At 43.2% G+C, this 21,156-nt stretch overlaps 1 protein-coding gene across 3 annotated transcripts in view; it reads right to left on the reverse strand.

The window, feature by feature from the left end:
* Positions 1 to 20,183, reverse strand: part of PYGL (glycogen phosphorylase L) — a 49,310-nt gene extending 29,127 nt beyond the window's left edge. For 2 of the 3 annotated variants that reach the window (XM_031453711.2, XM_031453710.2), the window contains exons 1-6: positions 19,867 to 20,182; positions 15,111 to 15,212; positions 12,776 to 12,854; positions 9,869 to 9,972; positions 3,467 to 3,598; positions 278 to 389 (exon numbers count right to left, since the gene is read on the reverse strand). In XM_031453711.2, coding sequence (XP_031309571.2) covers positions 278 to 389; positions 3,467 to 3,598; positions 9,869 to 9,972; positions 12,776 to 12,854; positions 15,111 to 15,212; positions 19,867 to 20,109 — 772 coding nt within the window. In that variant the 5' untranslated portion in view covers positions 20,110 to 20,182. Of the gene's footprint in view, positions 1 to 277; positions 390 to 3,466; positions 3,599 to 9,868; positions 9,973 to 12,775; positions 12,855 to 15,110; positions 15,213 to 19,866 lie in introns of all 3 variants that reach the window. The other variant, XM_064485949.1, reaches the window with a different exon arrangement.
* Positions 20,184 to 21,156: the final 973 nt, after the last annotated feature.

Here is a 21,156-nt window from a genome sequence, read left to right on the forward strand (position 1 = left end):
TCTTGAGTACCATGTGGGATTCCTAAAATCCCTAAAAATTCAAAAGGATTTCAGGAAACCTTCATGTGGTGATTCACAGGAGTGTCTAAGAGGGTCAGATGGAAGGACTGCTTTAAATGTGTCTCCCATGCCTGCTCCATAAAATGGGGCTGCTTTAGTCACTAAACAGTTCAGGTCAGAAACTCAGGGCTTTTTTTCTCAAGTTCAATTGGGTTCTAACTAGTGAACAAAAAGATTAAAGACACACACAAGGAAAGCGAGCCCACGCTGTACTCACAGTCTCTGAGGTTAAAGTCGTTGGGCGCTCGGGCTGACCAGAGGCGCATGGTGTTGACGGTGTTGTTTAGATACCCAGGCACCGGGGTGTCATATGGCAGAGCCAGGACCACCTGTGGGATGAAACCGAAGCTGCTGCTTGCTGTTTCCCACGTAGGTTGAACAGAGCTGGGAGACAGCAGCTGGAATTTGGTTCCCAGCTCCATCACTAACTCAAAACCAAGACAAGGGTCCCAGGACTGGAGGGGAGCCGTGGGGGTTGTCTTCCCAAACTGGAACAATCTGGATGGCTAGGAACCCCTGGACAGATGGTCTTCTATATCATTTCCTCATTGACTGCCCTCTGTGTCCCTTGCCCTAATCTGGATGCAGACCTTTCACATTTCAGATCAAGCCACTGCTTTAAGAATAATAAAATATGATGTACAAAAAAGTGGCAAATGTGGATCTATACCCATTAAAAAGCAGTAATCAGGATAAGCTTCATGTGAGTTATTCAATGATCTAATTTCAAATATGGTGGAAATTAATGGAATAGGAAATTTATGAAGACAAATATTACCTACAATGTTTAAAATGCTATGCTAGGTTTTTCAAAGTTTCATGAAGGGTTATTTTAGAGATCTGACAAACCAGCTGATACCTGGCTGAGATGCATCTAAATGGTGGGCTTTGGAAACTCTAGCTCAATATTTGCTACAGTCACAGAATTAGAGTAGAACAGGAAGATGAACCGTTTCACGTGAATTTAAAATTTCTGTAGGAAGAAAGTTTTCTATTCCCTGCCTCATCAAAGCCAAGCTCTAAGGAAGGGGAGGATGCTAGAGATCATTTGGTGCAACTTACTCATTTTGGACAAGAGGGGAAGGAGGCTGAGAGAGGTGACTTGCCCAAGGTCACAGTCAGTGGTAGGGTGAAACCTAACCACAGAGCTCTTTGATTCGGTCTGCTGAATTAGGAAGGAATGAAGCACTCCAGCCTGTATCAATCAATCACACATATTCAGTCATGCTTTCATGAACATAATGACCACAGAATGAAAAAAGCACCCTTATTTGACTATCTTTCACTAGGAAATAAAGGTGTCTGGAGGTTCTTAAAGCAAGTTGTGATCAATCAGAAAAAGTCATTTACAGAGTGGGATTGAGTCTGGGTTCAAAAGTGATTCATCCTTCTAACTCTCAAAGCATAACTGAGGCAGCTGGGGAGGCCCATGGCTCAGATGTCCCTTTAGAGAACTTCAAGGAGAAGCTGCCACCTCGGAGCTCACGCCGAGGCTGCGCTTTCTCTGGGATGCTCCCATCGTGGTGGGAGCCGGGACTTCCCTCCTGAGTGATGTCCCATCAGCCCGGGCACTTGCTCAGAGCTCCAGAGGTCTGAAGCTCTTCGTGAGAATCCTTTCCACTTCTCTCTTCACAAGTGTCACACCTGCGCTGCAGTCTGAACGACTTCCCACCTCCTCCTGCTCCCTTTCCCCCTCATCTTTCACAGGCATTTCTGCAATGGCTCACTATGCTGCTAATTCTCCCTGTGGTCTGCTTCCCAGAGGGCCTGAACTGACACAAGAATGAAACAAACAGCTCGGTTTACTGGAAGCCGTCATAGCCGGCGTACACCAGGTCTGATCTCATGCTCTCTGGCCTCACTCGCTGCAAATCTGGGGCTGATCAGGCAGTGGCGTCAATCCATAAAGTTCTATATGGCTTGGGTCAGCTCACACTTTGTTACATCTGCCCCATAACCTTGCCTTTGCGGGCACAGAAAAGCACACTCTCTTTAATTGAATTTCTGGATATATTTTAAAAACGTCTAGACGTGCTTTGTAAATACAAGATCATGTAAACTGCACACATTTAAACAGATTAGAAGCCACTGGAAGTTTTAGACACCAAATAATTGCTAGGTAATATCAAAAACATGTGAGAATTCTTTGGGCATATTAACAATTGATTTGTTTGCAGCTCTCCTGATCATATTTGTAATCAACTGCAGCTTACAACTTAGATTGTGGTCTATTGTTTAACCAAAATAAAAGGGGTGGGGTGTGGACAGAGGGAAACTTATCTTGAAATCACAGTATTAGTTTATTCCTTATATCATTATGTATAATGACCTATTTTAGCTTCTAATCCGTTATTTCATATGCTGAATAAATCATGTTCGGATAGGAAAAGCTTTTTTAAAAAGTCTTATTTTTCTGAACCATGAATAGCTTTGCATGGATTAGCAGAATAAATCATCAGTTTAAAAGTCAGCTATAACATGGGTCTTGACTCTTCTAAGACAAAATGAAGCATTTATTTATGGAGATTAACCCATAAACGAACTGAATTTAGCATTACAGTACTGAATTTCACTCCTGATTTTGCTATGTAAGAGCAATGATTCCTTGGTCTTTACCATTTTCTTTAAGCTTTTAAAGAACGGCCAGTGAGACATCTTTTCCAGCCTAAGGCCATATTTATTACACAAATATCTCAAGTGGAGCCTCCAGTGACTGGACAACACAGTCCAGGAGTTCTTAGGGGTTATTTATCAGGAAGTATGAGGACAGCAAAGCACAAACCACAACTGGAGGAGCTGAAAAGTGAATTTTGTTCAGCATCAGGGTAACACTCTAATCTAGCAGCAGGATAAATACACGCCCGTGACCTGAGGACACTTGGATTGACACCAGCATGATTTCTCTAGAAGTGGTTTGACACCAAGATAACAGAGTGCATTTCATAATATTTTCCATTGTTTTTCTTGACTTTGCAATGAGAAGAGCTTTAGTGATCCTTGGAATAAACACTTCAGCTTCAAAATATTTACCCCTGAGAATTTACAAGTCAATGTACATATGGCAATAGGGTGAGAAACGACACTTAAATTTATTCAATCTTGGTTTCCACAACTTTACTGGGGGAGTTAAACATGCTGGGATGATAGAACTGATTAGCCTCTGATAAAGTGGATGACAGTGGATGACAAAATGACCTTGGTAAGTCACTTAACCTTGGGGAAGTCACTTTTCTCTTAGCCTCAGCTGCTTTGTCTCCAAAAAGAGTGGGTTCCACTAAGAGAAGTAACAGATTTATTTATAAAAATATACTCTATTACTCAATATACAACACACTATAGTCAATGCTATGTACACATATCTGTGTCATCCTCTATACAGCGCTCAGTGCGAGGATGCTCAGAATACCTGCGTGTCGACCCACTTGGCCCCGGCCTCGGTGTGCTCTACTCTTCCGTAGAAGTGCACAGGCAGCATGAACTCTGGGCGGGCCTTCTCCCAGGGGTTTCCATGCCTGAGCCAATCATCTGCCTCTTCTATCTGCAAAAAGAACACGGCTTAGAATTTGTTTTTCAGGAGATGTGGCCCTAGCCCTTCAATTATATCAAATGAAAAGTATTTTTGACTGAATCAACTCAAGAATACTGTTTTGGCTCCCAGATGTAGAAAATAAATTTATGGTTACCAAAGGGGAAAGGTAGGGTGGAGAGGAAGGATAAATTAGGAGTTTGGGATTAGCAGATACAAACTACCATATACAAAATACATAAATAACAAGGTCCTACTGTGTAGCACAGGGAACTATATTCAATAGCTTGTATTAACCTATAATAAAGCAGAATATGAAAAAGAATATATGTACATGTATAACGGAACCACTTTGCTGTACACCTGAAACTAACATTGTAAATCAACTACAATTCAATTAAAAAAACACCAAAACAATAACAACAACAAAATGTATTACTATGTCAATGAATTCCAATAAGGCATTTGATAAAATTCAAAAGAAAAAAAAAAGAATACTGTTTTGGCAAAAAAGATGTTGGTTCTGTCAATCTCAATTCATCTTTGTTATGGTCTTACAGCCTAAGTGAACAATACTTGCTAATATTGCTCTAAATGTTTTAAACATATTATTGCATTTAATCCTCATAACAACCCAATAGGAGGGAACTATGATTTCTCCTTTTTTAAAGATGAGGAAGTTGTAACTTCCTCAAAGTTGCACAGATACTAAATGGTACAGATAAGATCTGATGGTAGGTCTGTGTGTTCTGTAGCCTGCTTTAACATCTGCAAATGGTTTCTGTCAAGAGTCCTGTGTCTAGAAAACACAGAATCAGTTAAGAAAAGCTACTCATAGAAAGCTTCCCTGATAAAGTTTATTTCAGTGTTGGTACAGAACACTGTCACATTTTCTTTTCATTTTTAAAATTGAACTATAGTTGATTTACAAAATGGCATTAGTTTCAGGTGTACAGCATAGTGATGCAGTATTTTTGTTGATTATATTCTCTTACAGGCTCTTATAAGACAATGGGTATAATTTCCTGTGCTATACAGTATATTCTGGTTGCTTATCTACTTTATACACAGTAGTTTGTACCTGTTATCCCATACCTCTAATCTGTCCCTCCCTCCTTCCTTCCCAACTTTGGTAACCACAAGTTTGTTTTCTCCATCTGTGAATCTGTTTGTTTTGCATATACATTCATTTGTATTATTTTTTAGCTTCCATATATAAGTGATATATAGTATTTGTCTTTCTCTGTGTGACTTATTTTACTAAGCATAATATTCTCTAGGTCTATCCTCATTGCTGTATGTGCAAGTGACAGTATTTAATTCTTTTTCATGACTGAGTGATATTCCATGGTGCGTGTGTCTATCTCACATCTTAATCCCATATATATATCACAGTTTCTTAATCCCTTAATCCAATCATCTGTTGATGGACATTCAGGCTGCTTCCATATTTTGACTATTCTAAGTAGTGCTGCTGTGAACACTGGAGTGCATATATCTTTTTGAATTAGTGTTTTCATTTTTTCTGGATATATACCCAGGAGTGGAATTGCTGGATCATATGGTAGCTCTGTTTTTAGTTTTTTTAAGAAAACTTCATACTGTTTTCCATAGTGGCTGCACCAATTTATACACCCACCAACAGAACACTATTACAATTCTGTAGTCTTTGTTTAGTTTAATCCTTAACGTAATTTTGATCTGATAGTGAACTATTAGTTATAGTTCATTTTGAAAATAACATACACTGAAGGTAAGGAATTTATTTTATTGACAATCTCAACATTTTCCCATGTATTTATGTCAATTTATAACAGAAGCTTTATAAAATTTTAATTTTAATTTAATAAAATTTTTTATAAAAAAATATAAGGTCATAATTTGTATTTAAGGTATCTTGGACATCAAATGAATTTTGTTTTCTATAAGCAAACAAAAATGCCAAAACAAGAACAAAAAACACGTAGGGGGATGCATTTTAAAAATAAAAATATTATTAGTGAAACCTTTAAAATATTACATATATATTTAAAAATGTAATTGTGTTCTGGCAAGAAAGGAAGGGTAAGGTTTTTTAGTACAAAATCCCCTTGTCCATGAGATTACCCCAAACATGGCTATTTTACCTTTTTGATTCTTCCCTCTTAGAAAACTCAGCTTTAAAGGATATTAACTATGAATTACAACATAATGTGATGTTTCACGATCACCTATATAAGAGTTCAATGTCTGCCCCAGGCACAGTGTGGAGAGAGAGAAACAAACACAGCTGCTGTCTTTTGGGATATTAGACAAAGCATTCATATCAACAGCCTGACAAGCAAACATCCATTTATTCAAACACTGATCATAACTTTCTATCAGGAATGCCGGTAAGCTGCCCATTAACTACCTGCATCGTGTCAAATGAAAAGGGGACTCACAGAGACAACATCTTTAGATAGAAGGTCTAGAGTTAGCAGCTGGAGGCAAGAGGATGTATGAGATGCAGGGTGAGGCCCAGGGAAGGCAGGAGCTAGATGTGAGTTAATCGGTAATCTTGTTAAAATGCAGACTCTCAGTCAGTTTGGGGTGGGGTCTGAAATTTTGCATTTAAAAATTGGCCGCTTAACATGTGGCCGGCGGGTACGTGGTGACACAAAGTCAGTAACTGTAATTCAGAATTTAGACTTCCTCTATCCCAGTCATAAAGAGAACAACAAAAAAAATACAATTAAAATTTTAACAAGCATAGAATGTTATCAGCTGACAAGAAATTGGTTGAAAAAAAAAGAAATTGGTTGAGTCCACTAGTTTGTGTTAATAACTAGAAACTGTATGAAAAGTACATAAGAATATCCACAAAGGATCAAACACCCTAACTTACAAAACACTTCATGCTGCCCTTAGGCAAGGGCAGGACTTGGGTTTCAAATACTGGTCAATGTGAACACTGCTTCCTGTAACAGGAAAGAACCGCAAGGCCTATCTGCCTCATTTCAATGCTCAGGACTGTTGTAAAACACATCTTAGGGTATTATATAAACCAGGAGGATGATGAGGGAGAAACAGCTTTCCTCTCAAAAATCACATGCACAGAAGAGCTGACAACATATTCTCTGCTGAAAAACTTGGCAGAATCAGACTGTTCTGCCCTCAAACAGCATGAAATGCTCATAGAAGAAAGTCTGGGCTCCGGTCCTGGCCTCCTGCACAAGTCAGAGGTTGCATTTGCTCCTCTAAGGACACACTGTTAAGTGACAAGGGACTAGTCAGCCAATTATTCATTTTTTTTTTCTCTTCTGCCCTTAATGACTTTTTTTTTAATGACTTTTTGTTTTTTATTGAAGTGTAGTTGATTTATAATGTTAGTTTCAGGTGTATAGCAAAGCAATTCAGTTATACATTTATATATTTTTTCTTTTCAGATTCTTTTCCATTATATGTTATTACAAGAAATTGAATATAGTTCCCTGTGCTATACAGTTGGTCATCTATTTTATATATAGTCACGTAGTAATGTGTATCTGTTAATGCCAAACTCCTAATTTATCCCTTCCCTGCCCTTTTTTCTTTGGTAACATAGTTTGTTTTCTATGTCCATGAGTCTGTTTTTGGTTTGTAAATAGACATTGTATTTTCTTTTTTTTTTTTTTTTTTTAGATTCCACATATAAGTGATATCATATGATATTTGTCTTTCTCTGTCTAACTTACTTCACTTGATATGATCATCTCTAGGTCCATCCATGCTGCTGCAAATGGCATTACTGCAGTCTTTTTAATGGCTGAGTAGCATTTCATTGTATAAATATACCACATCTTCTTTATCCAGTCATCTGTTGATGGACATTTAGGTTGTTTCCATGCCTTGGCTGTTGTAAATAGTGCTGCTATGAACATTGGGGTGCATGTGTCTTTTAAAACTATGGTTTCCTCTGGATACATGCCCAGGAGTGGGACTGCTGGATTATACAGTAAGTCTATATTTAGTTTTTTAAGGAACCTCCATACTGTCCTCATAGTGTCAGCCAATTACTCTTACTGCCATCCAATGTTGCTCTGATTTCTCCTTGCCAAATAATGGCTGATTTTAATTTCATTGGGTTAACAAGTTCTATAGGAGAAAAGAATTCCTAGCTTGCTGTTCTTTACTGAGTCTCTTCCTGATTTGGCAAGGAATCAGTCAATAATTCCCTCAATGTTACAAAGTCTGTTTTTAAGATAAATTGAAAAATAGATACTTCATAAACACAAGCTGGTCTGAACAGATCGAAGGAGAGAGAATGGCCCCCAGCCACCCCTGCTAAATCCACAGAAGCTGCGGGATGATGATAAATCTCCTTTCTACCTTGGTTTCTTCCAACGAATTAACAAATCGGTCTGTACATTTAGGCTTCCATGTAGCCAGTGACCGCTGAATGCCCTCACTTGCTGAGCCACAGGAAGGGGGGCGGGGCCAGATGGGAGAAGAGCTTTCATTCACATTCAAGTGAGCTGTTTGGAGCTGAACATCCCAGATGAAAAGGAGCTGAGACAAAGCAAGCATGGGTCTGTGGAGTCAGGGGCAACATGCCCGTCTTGAGGGGTAGGGTGGAGGGCAGGTGGCAGCTGGACCGGCATCTTTCTAGAGGAATTATCAAAGCATCTGTACCCAGCCAGCATGGGAGCAGGGGTCAGCTCAGGACCTGTCAGTGGCTGAATTCTAAGAACTGCTTTTCCCCTCAACTGGGGGATGCACAGGATATGAACCAGTGAGCAAACAGCAGGAGCTGTCAACAAACTTTGCTTTCTGATGATACCAAAAATTGAACAATGTTCTGGGTAACGCTGAGAATTCAACAGTGGTCACGAGAAGCGTGCTGGGTATTGTGAACTGCGCATGACTAGTTACAGCAGGCTCGGCACGGGTTCTAAGAGAGAAGGTTAAAGCAGATACCACTAGATTCAACTCTGAGATATCTACTGTCAGTGCCTTTCCGTGAAGAACTTTAGTGTGTGACTGTTAAAGTTTAATGCGAGGCTGTCGCAACTGTCTTTCCCCATCTTCCTCCCAGCGACCAGTTATTTTCATAGAGGACGATTCCTGATAAGGTTTCAACGATCCCCACTAGAGTTCAAGGCACTTAGTGATAAAATTATTTTTGAGGGGAAGAGGGAGAGAGTTCACAATGAACATTTTATTACTGCAAATATTCCTTGAAGAGAGCCTTCAAAAACTGAAAGTCCATCAACCTTTAAAAATCTTCCCAGATAGTGCAATTTTCATCAGCTCTCTCCCATGTAAGCACAACCATGTAGCTGATGTGAGTGGGAGAGTGACCCTTTTCTCTCCTGGGCATGGCTCCAGTCTAGGTCCCCCCACTCAATCCCTGAGCGCGCTGCCCTTGGACTGACTCTTGGGAGTGTGGGAGGGGCTCGGAGAGCTCAGGCTTTTTGGAAATGTTGTCAGTGGTGTGTGTGCATGGTGCAAAGAAAGAGAGAGAAAAAAATTCAAATCACATCCGGGAAAACTATGAACACTAGGGCTAACTGTAGCTCAAAGAGAGATCAAAGACAAAGAGAAATAAATACTTAAGAATCTGGTTTGGTTATATAAAAATAAAATGAGAATCATTTGTATGGATTAATTACTATTTGTGCAATTTTCTAGGGAGTGCTATAATGTTAAATATGTGCCAGACTTATTTGCTATAATAGTTTACAAGATGGTCTGCTTTTATCTTATAAAAAAAAAATTAGAACACTGAGCTCCTGCATCTTGTCAGATAGACATGTTAAGGAGGGCAAGACTCTCGAGTGTAGAAGAGAATACTGAATGTGGACTGGAAATCTGGGGACACAAAATCATATTTGCCAGCGGTGTGATCTGAGGTAGCGTCTCCTCTTAAGGACCTCAGTTGTCTCACAAAAATGGTGACATGTTTCCTACCATAAAGGGCTACTGGGAAAGATCATGAACTAAAAGCTATGTTCTTCCATTTTACGTGCTGCAGAGACAGGACATCGCACATTATAGGTGGTCCACAGTCAGGCAGTGGGTGATAAGTATCTTCAGAGCACCCCTGGGAGACTGGCACTGGACGAGATGCTATGGGCCTGGTGGGGAATGATGCCGGCAGGCCCTCTGCTCTCAGGGAGCTTACACCCTAAAGCAGGAAGATTGATGGTATTCACTGATTTCAAACAAATGCCAGAGAAATGAGTAGGGCTCTAAGGTAAATGTCCATAAATTATAAATCACCTGGAACACCATGAAGGCAAAGTACTTAAATGACAAAATTTTTAAATGTGGCTCACATACCTGCCATCCATCGCGAATCTTCTGATTGAAGATTCCGTATTCATATCGGATGCCATAGCCATAGGCTGCCAGTCCCAGAGTTGCCATGGAATCCAAGAAGCAGGCTAAAGGAAACAGCACCAGCAAAAGGCAGTCAGCAAGGTGAGTCACAATTTCCAGTCTGTCTCTAAAAAACATGGCGGCCACAAACACTTTTCTATGAGAAACCATATTTGTATTTTAAAGCACAGAGCCTGCTGCACAGTGGGTACTGATTTTTTTTAAATAACACTTTTTTTTTCTAATTATAAAATGAATACTATAGAAAAGTTAGGAAATACAAAAGTGTATAAAAAAAGAAAACAAACATCATTTATTACTTCGCCATCCAGAAATAACCCCTGCGTACATGCTGGCATTTCATGTGAGAACAGATGAGGAAGCTGGCCTGCGTTAGATATGTCTGCTCCTGTGTCTGCCCCTCACAATGTCCTTTTTGGGGAAGCTGTCTCCGCGGCCCCCTGCTTGAAAAGACGTGTCATTTACATGTGACCCATCTGGCTGACTAGGTGGACGTCTGTGGCAGACTCTTTCTGGCTAATGGAATTCTAGTGTTGTTCACACATCAGGTGGCCTTATGCTTCAGGGAGGCTGGACCAGGAAGTGACCCTTGCTTGACTACTCTAAACCTCAAAGCTAATTGTAGTAATTCTGGTTCCTTCACTGGTGTTTGGCTTTGGCACGAATATACAATGACACAATCCAATGAGAGGTGTTAGGAAGTCTGCCGGGTGCAGTGAAAGATTTTTCTTACTGCTGAGATCCTTTTTCCTTGAGGGGAAAGTCAAAAGAACCACAGAGACCCAGAATCCTGACTGAACTGTGCCACTGAATAAATTAATCTTGGAGTGGCCAAGGTCTGGAGTTCTTGTTCTGTGGTAATATATGAACTTGTCGGTTGAACTAGCTTTTGCTAGTTTCTCTGTTACTTGTAGCCAAGAGCTTTTAATGACGGAGCAGCTGATCCAGGGCAGCCTATCGGCAGGCTGGGTAGGATCTACCTTGTGGCCAGGTGCCATCTGAGGGGTTACACTTGCCAGACTGTCCCTCTCAGGAATTTGAACAGAGAAACAGAGAATGAAAAAATACAGTAGGATCTAAAACTGAAAACACTGAAAACTAGATCAAACAGAAAGAGACTGACTTAGGTTCATGGTGGAGTCCTAGAATGGATCCACAGAGGCCAGTGGCCAAGACCTTCAAGTTACTGTGACATCACAACAGTTCTTCCATCCCTGTGCACATGTGGCCTGGCTCTGCCCCAGGTTCTGCTCTCGATGAGCTGTGGTAATTTGTCTTTTCCTGGGTCCTAATCAAATTATCCTTAGATCCTGACGAGAATGGGGTCCCAGTTTTTTCAGTCTGGTAACAGAATCAGGTCATCTATTGAGAATTACCCAGCTTCATTCGCTCCTTCCCTGTCCGGCCCGGAGTGGGGTTAATCCTGCCAACAAATAGGCTTTACATAAAAGGAAGGCAGGCTGGCTGAAACTCTTGGATATGCGTGCCACTGACCCTGCTGGTCTTCCTTCCACTCCGTGGGAAGCCTACCAATTTACCCGGTCAGCGACCTCACAAGGTGACAAGCATCCCAAAGGCAGTGTTCTCTGTGACTAATTGCAACGTTAAAATACATGGCAACTAATGTAGTGAGGAGTAAACAATATGAAACACATCACATGCAAATGGATTTCTAGTCACTTGAAAGTGTGTGTAAAATTAAAAGATTTGGGGATCTTTTCTAAAAGACTACAATCTGATGCACAGATGTGTGGTCATATAATTTTGTTATTAAAGTTAAATTTCACAACTAATACATTCACATCCTCCTTGTAAAAGCAATGAAAATGTTCCAGACAGGCTAGCATCCTCTTTGGTTGCCACCCCCAATTCTGCACTCCCCTCTAGGGAAGATCACAGGCAGCAGTTCAGCCTTTCAAATTCCAGACTTTTTTCTATGGATTTACATATGCACATACTCACAGGAAATATTACAGTTTTAAAAACATAAATAGTATCACGCTGTGTGGCTTTTAGGGCAACTTGTTTCCTCTGCCCACCCTCTGCTCCTCTGCAAGGTCTGTCCAGGGAAGCCCATGCAGAGCGCTTTTATTCTCCTGGGCTGATGCATATTATTCTGTAATGTGGCTGTTCCTTTACCTATCTTATCAGTGGACACTAGGTTATTCCTAAAATTTTGCTCTTACAAACAGTATTGGAACAAGGTTTTCACACACCTCCTTGTGCACACGGGGCAGACATCAGGAAGTAGAGCTGCCTGGTCACAGGGATGCACATTTTTAATGTAACGGCATTGGTATTATATTTGTAATGTTTTCCTCTGTATTTGTTGAAAAACCATTTCTTGGATGAAGCAAAGAACTCAAATTGCATCCATCCAAAAAAGGGTATTTATTAACTAAATCATACCAATAATACAACACATGTGCCATTGCCTACTAAGTCAATCAAAAAGCAAACTGTCAAGTGCACAGGACAACACAATGGCTAAGCAACTTAGGTCACACCACACAGGCATGTGAATTGAGCAGCTGTGACCAAGTAACAGTGAAGTGAAGGGGCCACCTGGGAAACCCTTGAGTGCACAGGAAGGATCTGGTAACTCTGGGGTTTGAAGCAAGGTCTCCAAGCGTTTTAAGCAATGTCTCTTTTGTTCAAGTTCCCTTCACTACTGTTTGTCTAGAACTGGTCACAGCACGGTGCAGACTCAAAAACAAGCACATCTATAACCAGGTCACAGCTCACACTTCTCCCGGAAAGCCTTTTGGTTCTTTCCGTGTGCTCGGGCACAGCACCTGCGGAGGCGTCAGCGGCGGGGCAGCACGACACACTCACGAGGTCACTTACCAGCAAGCCTCCCAAGACCACCATTGCCAAGCCCAGCATCTTCTTCAATTTCTTCCAGCTCCTCCATATCCAGTCCAAGCTGGTGATGAAAGGAAGACAACATTGGGCACAGATACAAACGCAGCCCACAATCAGAGAGAACAGTCATTTCCCAAAGCTCTGGGCTGGGCCTCTGGGTTCATCTGTGAACTCAGTCCTGGCAGCCCCCTCACTGCTGCTTCTGGTATCTGCCACCCCCTGCTGATGAGGGTCTGCAGATGCAAACAGCCCGCATGGTCCCGCATGGTCCCGCACGGTCCTGCGGCACAGCCCAGCCTGGAGGAGAACATGGGCTCTGAATGTCCATCGCTGACATCGCGACTTCTTAGCTATGTGGCCTTGGGCCAGGTACTAAATCTTGCTATTCCTTTCACCTCTTGTTTAAAAATGAAGGTCATAGGAACTACTTCATTTAGAGCTGTTGTGAATTAAATGAGGTTATACAAAGCATTTAGAATTATTCGTGGGCAGATATTCCTCAAAAAATGTTAGCTATTACTATTTCTTAAAACTATTATTTTTTGTGCTGTCCATGCAAAACTTCAGAAATAGTCCAGTACCAAGCTGACACTAAATGGACTAAAGGATTTTGAAAATTATCAAAAAGTATGCGGTCAGACTTTCTGGGAAGGATGAAAGTTCATCTTTTCATGACCACAACATATTTACTCAATAAGGTCAAAGATTGTTAACCTAAAACCAGTTAGCGAGTCACTGCCCGTGAGAACCTGGGGCCTGACGGCAGTCAGGGAAACTGTGGTCCAGGTGGATGGGCCTAAAATCCTCTATATCTCTCTGGGGTCCATAAGAGACTGTGGGAAGCCAAAGGGCATCTGTGACCTTGGGCTTGGATGGAATTGGTTGCCAGCCAGCTCCCTGCTCCAAAGTGTTGGGACCCGCACAGCCAGAGGCCACTAGCAGCAGTGTGGACTCATGGCAAAACTCTGCAGCCCTAGAGATCACTTTGGTCTGCTCATCTGACAGTGAGGAAACTGATGGCCAAATACACTGAACAACCCGTCCTATGCTGACTAGATGATAATCTAGCCTGTGCTTGGCTAATGACGGTCTGTTGTGAAATGCCTGCACTCTTATTTGAAAGTGATGTAATCCATGAAATAAAATATTATTTAAAACAGAAACATAATTTGCACATTTGAAAATGTATGCATATGATGTAACTATGGTTGAAGTCGATGCCCCAGTTGGCATGGGGCTACCTACTTGGATCCCTAACCTTCTATCCAAAGTTGCTTCTGACACAAATCTTGATAACTGAATCTTCTAAGAGTTCAAAAATGGATTTGCTTCTGTTCATTGTTGAAAGGGCTTTCAAATTTGTTCCCTGGTGATTAGAGTCCTGGGGTCCTTGTGCACATCACATCAAATGCTAATGCTAGCACCTTGGATTTTCAAAATTCTAAACATGTAAGTCTGCACCTTGAGCAAGCAGGCATTGGTTGGTCACTTCATCCCACCTAGTTAGATGCTGGTTTGAAGGAGGTAAATTTTTGTCGGCTGATATCGGGGGAAGCAGAGAAAATGGAAGTGGAGAAGAGCTGCAATGGTTCTCTCATACGAAATAGTCTATGTGACCCACATGAAGGAGACCAGTCCCAGTGACAAGCAGCTGGTCACAAGAGGGGACAATCCCCTGCCCAGGACAAGGAGCGCTTTAAACATTCTCTCATTTAGAGTGCATCTTTGCAAGTACACGTTCCTCCTTTCAACCACATCAGAAAGGTTCAGGACTATTCTCGGTAAGAAGATACTGGAAGCTCAGAGGAGAAACAGTTAAACATATTCATAAAAAACAAATGAGCACATTAGGCTCACAGCCTCAGGCTCCTCATAAAGAGGAAGTGTGCTTTCCGTCTCATTAAGCAATAGAGAAAGTCTGACAACAGAATTTTAAAAGCTTATTATTTTCAGATGTTGCCCTGATATATGAATAAACGTCAAACTTTGATCATTTTGAAACAGTGGATTGGAGCCCAAAGTAAAGCTTGTGATTCTGACAGCAGGGACTGAAGCACTTTTCAAGGTTGTTCAGGTGCTAATTTCTAAAATGTAATTTACTGTGGAATGCTGTCAAAAACGGATTGTAGAAGAAAATTCTCATGAGACACCACTAGTTCTCTAGTACCAAGTTCACATTTCGAATAGTTCGTGACAGCCATGCCTATAGAAGCAATTTTTCAGTTTGTTTTTTTTTTTGAGCATGACATACCCAAGGTTCCTGAATTGAACTTGAACTTTAAAGGGAGAGAATGAAAGAAAGGTGAAGACAACGTACCTGGTAAATGGCCTCATCACAGGCATTCTGCAGGCCCAGGTTGATCATGGTGTTCTGTAAGGTTCGGCCCATGTAAAATTCCAAAGAGAGGTAATAAACCCTCTGAAACAAAGAAAAGAGAGGTCATGTTAATTGTATGAGGCCAACCTTACTCGTCAACATGAAAACACAAGGTCACCAAGAAGAAACACACAGGCAGGACCACTGTAACTCAGGTCCAAATGAGATCCCAGTAGGATGCACCCAGGGCTGCAGGAAAGTGCTCCTGATAACCGGCTTCAGGAAAACCATTTTATATCCTGGTTTGGCAATACTTTTAAAAATATCTTTTACCCCCAGGGAGGGAAAAAAAAGCAAACTCATCCAACTAATTAGATTCAGTGTTTTGTGGGGGTTTTTTTTCCCCTGTTCATGAGCCTTATGAAAAAACATACATTTTGGGTAAATCAAAGTCAGACTGACACAGCTCACATCATGTAAAATATTTACAGAATGAGGGTCAGGTGGGGTGGGCTGAGATTCATCCAGGAAACACAACTCCTTCAAGGAGTTGATACACCCGATGGCTACCACGTATATTCCTCCTTAACTGTTCCTGCAAGTGATGGTATAATTAATTATTTTAGAATTAAAATTATTCTAGAAAGTCTATGAAGCATAACAAAAGACTACCTCAGGTTCATCGGTATTTATTCTTGACGAAATGGGTCGTTTCGTTATTAGTTTAGAAACTGTTTGCCTTTGACATAGCAAAAGCCAGGGAGATACTATCAGAGTTGAAAGTGAAAGGTACAAAGCTCAGACTTGCCTAAAACCCTTTAAAATACAAGCACAGATTATTAATTAAAAAAACCGAAAGAGATCAGTGAGTAACTTTGTCCTCCCCTTTTAAAATATCTTACTTTCCATATCAGTTCCTCTTTTGTTTTCAAACACAAAACAGAAATCTGTAAATGCATCAGTATCAATACAAAGTCACCTCAAATTTTAGAGGCTCCCCCATTTCCCAACAGGAAGAATCAATAAGAAAAGTATTTCGTCAACCTGAAAATATAAAAAAATATGAATATAGTTTAATGTACGAAATGCCTATTATGATATTTAACCTATTAGTTACACGTATATACTGAAAATAGTATATGAAAGTGTCAATTTAGAAATTTCACTTTTTCCCACTTTCATTTTATGAAACAACTGAATTGTAAGTCTTCACATGCACAGTCGACGCGTCATCTAACACTACTTTGCAGAGCACATCACCATTATTTTTACCCAAGTTGTTTGAATATCTATAGCGCTGTCATTCGGGGCCTCATTATCTTGTTAGATGCCTTTGGGTGAGCTGGGAAAAAGCATCTTTCCTGGGACAGACACAGGCCAAAGAGGTGCAAGGCGCCACTCACCCCCAAGGCCAGGCTCTTGTATGTCACAGGGAGGAGTATTTCAAGCCACAAATATCCATTTATGTATAACATCAGGGCAGTTTGTTTATTCTTCCTTGTGTGTATTTTCATGATCTCTATAATATAACCACTTTATATTGCTTTTTACTTTTTAGTGATCGATAAAAAGCTTGCTTATAAATGCAGTATCCATAGCCAACATACGCAGTGAGGTCATAGCCCCGAATAATGACTACATCTGTGTTAACTCTGCCTCCTTTTCAATGATTCCAAATGAGCATGGGCTTAAGATTCAAGTAATTGAGAGAGCGCTTTGTTACTTGACAGATTTTATAAGGACAAGAATTTAAGGTGATTCCCCATTTTCTCATAAATAAATTGGGGGGCCACCTTATATTTAGGGATATCAAAGTTCTTAAAATATCAAAGTTCTCCCCCATCCTCTTAGTGGTCTCTAAACATTTAAAACTTCTGGTAGTAGAATAATTGAGCAGCTCCAATATACCTTATAAATTATATATATGCACCACCATTACTAATATTCTATATATATTTTACAAAAAATGGACATTTTCAAAAGGCTTGTAATGATAAAATAAAGAAGACATAACAACAACCAATATTTTTTAAATAATTATAATTTGTTCCTAGCATTAAGCAGAGGCCCTTGTAGTTCTGGGAAGGTGGATGGAATAGGAGGCAACACAACTGAGACTCACAGGACAGGCAAGGGTTGAGCACAGAGACACGTGGTCTGAAGGGCATTGCGACTGAAGGTGCAGCGTGGGCAGAGGCCCAGAAGTGGGGGGAACAGAGCATGGATAGTGAACGGGTTTGGTGGGAGAATAAGGTAAGTCCGGGAGGGTAATGAGAGAGAAGATGGGAGGGACAGGCTCACTCGGACTGAGAAGGGTCTTTAATCCTTGATTAAGGGCTGTGGCAGGCAATGGGCGTCAGTGATACACATCTGAGCAGAGGCCACGATGTACTGCTTTAGGAAGCTTAATCAGACTATAATGCACAGAATGAGATGGGACTGCAAATCCAAATGCATTCAGGAGCCAGGCAGAAAAAATAAATGCGTAAGGGCGGCCATGAAAAACAAGGAGTCCTGGGCCAAGAACTGGAGAGGACACGTCCCGCCCAAAGGCATGGAAAATAAAATTGCTTAAAGATGTCTCACCAACCAAACAAAATAAGTCTGTTAGCCATATTCAGCTGCATGCTGCCAGTTTAACCAATTCTGGGAAGCAAGGTAACCACTTAGAGAACTACCTCATTGAAGACTAGAGGCCAGGGCCTCAATCAGGCAGAGAAGCGAGAATGGAGGAAACCAGGTAATTTCAAGGCAAGCTTCAGAAATCAACAGAATTTGGCAACTTGCTGAATGGGGATTACGGGAAGAAATCAGAGGTGAGACTAAAGTTTGTGCCCAGGTGACTGTCAGGATGGCAATGCCATTAAACTCAGAAACACGTAAGATAGGGCAGGACTGGGAGGGGTGGTGATTTGAGTTCTTAATCCGCTGAGTTCAAGGAAATAAGGGGAGACCTGGGTTATGTTTCAGGCACTTATAAATGTAGGGATGGAATCTGAGAAGGAATTCAGATGAGATCCAGATTTGAGATTCGTCTGCAGTTACTGGAGAGCAGGGGAGGTGGGAGAGAAGCCTGGACACACCAGTTGGCTCCACTCTTACGCTGAGGGCAGGGACCTTCCGTTTATGTGAACGACTGTCATAGAGTAGATACTTTATTAACATATGTGGCATGGGTCTTGTTCACTTGTATCACTCAGAATACCTGGCTCACACCTGTACTCAAGCAGGAAATGCTTGCCCAGTGCAGAAACTAGCAAGAGAACTAGAAAACTATAAAGTACCAGGTAAGTTAAATCACTGGAGGAGACACATACAAGGCGAGTGTGTATGTGGGGGTGAGGGGTTGGGGAGTGAGGGTCTAAAACAAATCTCCAGCTTAAAAGCTCAAAAAATAAATTTTAATGTAAGGTGCAGTCTCCTCTCTGCAAATAAAAAAATACTGTAAATATATGTATATATAGTGTTTTCTAGGATATATTTTAGCCATTGCTACCTTTGGGTAAAGAGGCCTAGACCTCTGGGGTGAGGAAGTTACTTTCCCTTTGAATGCTTTGCAACAGCTGCAATTTCTTACTCTGAAAATTTACTTTCTTTTGCTCAGGGGTTCTTTGAGCACTGGGATTATGGACTATTCTTTTTCATACTTTAATATTTTAAAAATTCCTAATAAATGTTATACGTATTTCCCACTGCATCCAGAATATATCCACCTTTCACACTTTCCAATTACGCCTCCAACCAGCGTTTCCAGTTTCCTCTCCCAAGACTCACAACCGCCCACACTGCAGCTGCCAGAGCCGCTCTCACCCTCACTGCACAACGCAGTCCCTCTCGCTGCCAAGTTCTCCTCCATCCACCCCGCCCCACCTTCCCCGCTGCACCCTCCGGGGTGAGGAGGTGCTCCTCCGTGGGCCCAGCAGCGTCCACTCCGGCCCCTGCGCAGCGGGCAGGGGTGGTCTATGAACAGCTTTCCTCAGCTGGGGAGCCTGACCCTCGGTTTCCACGCCGCAGGAATCAAGGAAGTCCAAGAGCTCCACACCACACTCAGAGGAGCTGGTGGGGAGGAGGCGAGCAGAGCCGTGCCGGTGGGGCGGGGCCTCTCCCTCCCCCTCCCTTCTCCCTCCCCCTCTCCCTCTCCCTCTCCACCACACGCAGGCGGTGCGCACGCCAAGCCCTGGACTCCCACGCAACCCGTCTCGTCCTCCGAAGTTTCTACGGGCTGTGAAGCACCTTCCTCTCTCTCCTTCCTCTCCGCCTAGTTCTTATTACCATAGGACGACCTTTGCATCTGTCTTCCCTCCCTACACATTCTGCTTCCCGGAGGCAGGGGTTTCATCCCTTCTGTTCACGGCCCGCTACCTGGAGCCTAGACTGGTGCCTGGCATACAGACTCGTGACTTGAGAGTAGACGCTCCCCCAAAGTTTGTGAAGTACGAGGACAGGCAAGGGCGTCCTGGGCGTCTGCGCCAGGCGGTCCCCAGGGGCGGGCAGCGCAGTGGTTTGGGTGGGGACGGCGCTCGAGCCCCCGAGACCGGAATGGGGTGTTGGCAGAGGGCCAACTGTCCCCTGGGCTGCCCACCCAGCGCCCTAACACTCTCCTTGAGGAATTCCCGGGGGCCAGGAGCCGGGTAAGGATAAGTCACTCCGTGGTCTCCTCCCACGGGCCGCAGACACCGCCCCAACGCGCGGCTGCTGGGCGCGCCGGGCCCCGGAAGGAGCCCCCCGACAGCGACCGCCGCGCCCGGGCGCGTACCTTGGGGCACTTCTCGTAGTAGTACTGCTGCGTGCGGATCCAGCGCCCCACCAGGTGGTCGCGCACCGTGTGCGCCAGCGCGAAGAAGTAGTCGCGGGGGGTGGCCACATTGCGGTCCTTGACCAGCGTGAAGTGCAGGTGCCGGTTGAAGCCCTTCTTCAGCTCGGCCACGTTCTCCACGCCCACGATACCGCGAATGCTGATCTGCCGCCGCTTCTCCTGGTCGGTCAGGGGCTTGGCCATGGCGGCGGTAGCGGCAAGCCGGACGTGCGGCCCGAGGCGCCCGGCTGCAGGACAGGGGCGGAGCCGCCTTGCGCCGCTCGCCGCTTTTGAGTCGGAGGAAAGTTTGGGGTCCGCCCCTCGGCGCGGCGCCGCCCAGGTTCCAGCCCTCCCGCCGGGGTGGCGGAGAGAGGGAAGGCCTGGCCCCTCCTTCAGGGTAGGAGCGGCGGTCGGGGCGCGAAGGAGGGGACCCCTGCCGGCGAGTCTGCGCGCTCGACGCGCCTGGATGGGGCGGGGGCTGGGGGCTGGGACCTGGGCTGAGCCCTCTGGGCGGTTGAAGGTGGGACCTTTGGCGGATCACGTAGATAGCCGGAGGCTCCTTTCCGGATCTGCGGAATGGGGAGGGGAGGGTAAATTTGTCCTGCCTCCCCACTCTATAGAGTATTGGATACAAGGAGGATGTTACTGGCAAACTTGTTTCAGAGATGTTTATTTGCTATGTTATTGTTATTATTTCTCGTATGGAATGCGTTCTACTGTAAGCTTCAGAAGGGATCGTGGAGGGTCAGCACCCTTACTGCAGCTGTCCCGTGTCGCTGTTAGTCCTGGGCATCCCCATCTTGGATCCCAGACCTCAGAAAGGAATCCCAGGGCGCCCCCTTTCCTTTCACTTTGTTTTTGAGGACTCAGGAATTCGGGCTTCTTGACTCCCAGACCCGGGCTTGCCTTGTCAAAGCACCCTCCTGCTCATCCGTGGAGACAGGTTAGTGAGAATCAGAAGCCCGGAGTTCGGCCTTCGGGCTGATGAGATGGCCGGGGCTTTTTAACTTGTTCGAACTCTCTTGTTTCAACCGAGGGCGGGTGGAGGAAGAGAGGAGAGAAAGGTGTGTCCTTATACAATGGAGGATAACTCATTGAGCCGGTTGCTTTGTTTACATAAAACAAAGCATTCTGTTTTAATCTGCAGTACGGGCTGATCTTTGCACTGTTCACCTCCAGCTTTGGAGGTATTTATGTGTGTGTGTTTAAAAGTTGGCAAAGGCAAACGCATGGTATTTTATTCTGTCAGAG

Source organism: Camelus dromedarius, chromosome 5, assembly GCF_036321535.1.
Source record: "Camelus dromedarius isolate mCamDro1 chromosome 5, mCamDro1.pat, whole genome shotgun sequence".
Lineage (NCBI taxonomy): Eukaryota > Metazoa > Chordata > Mammalia > Artiodactyla > Camelidae > Camelus > Camelus dromedarius.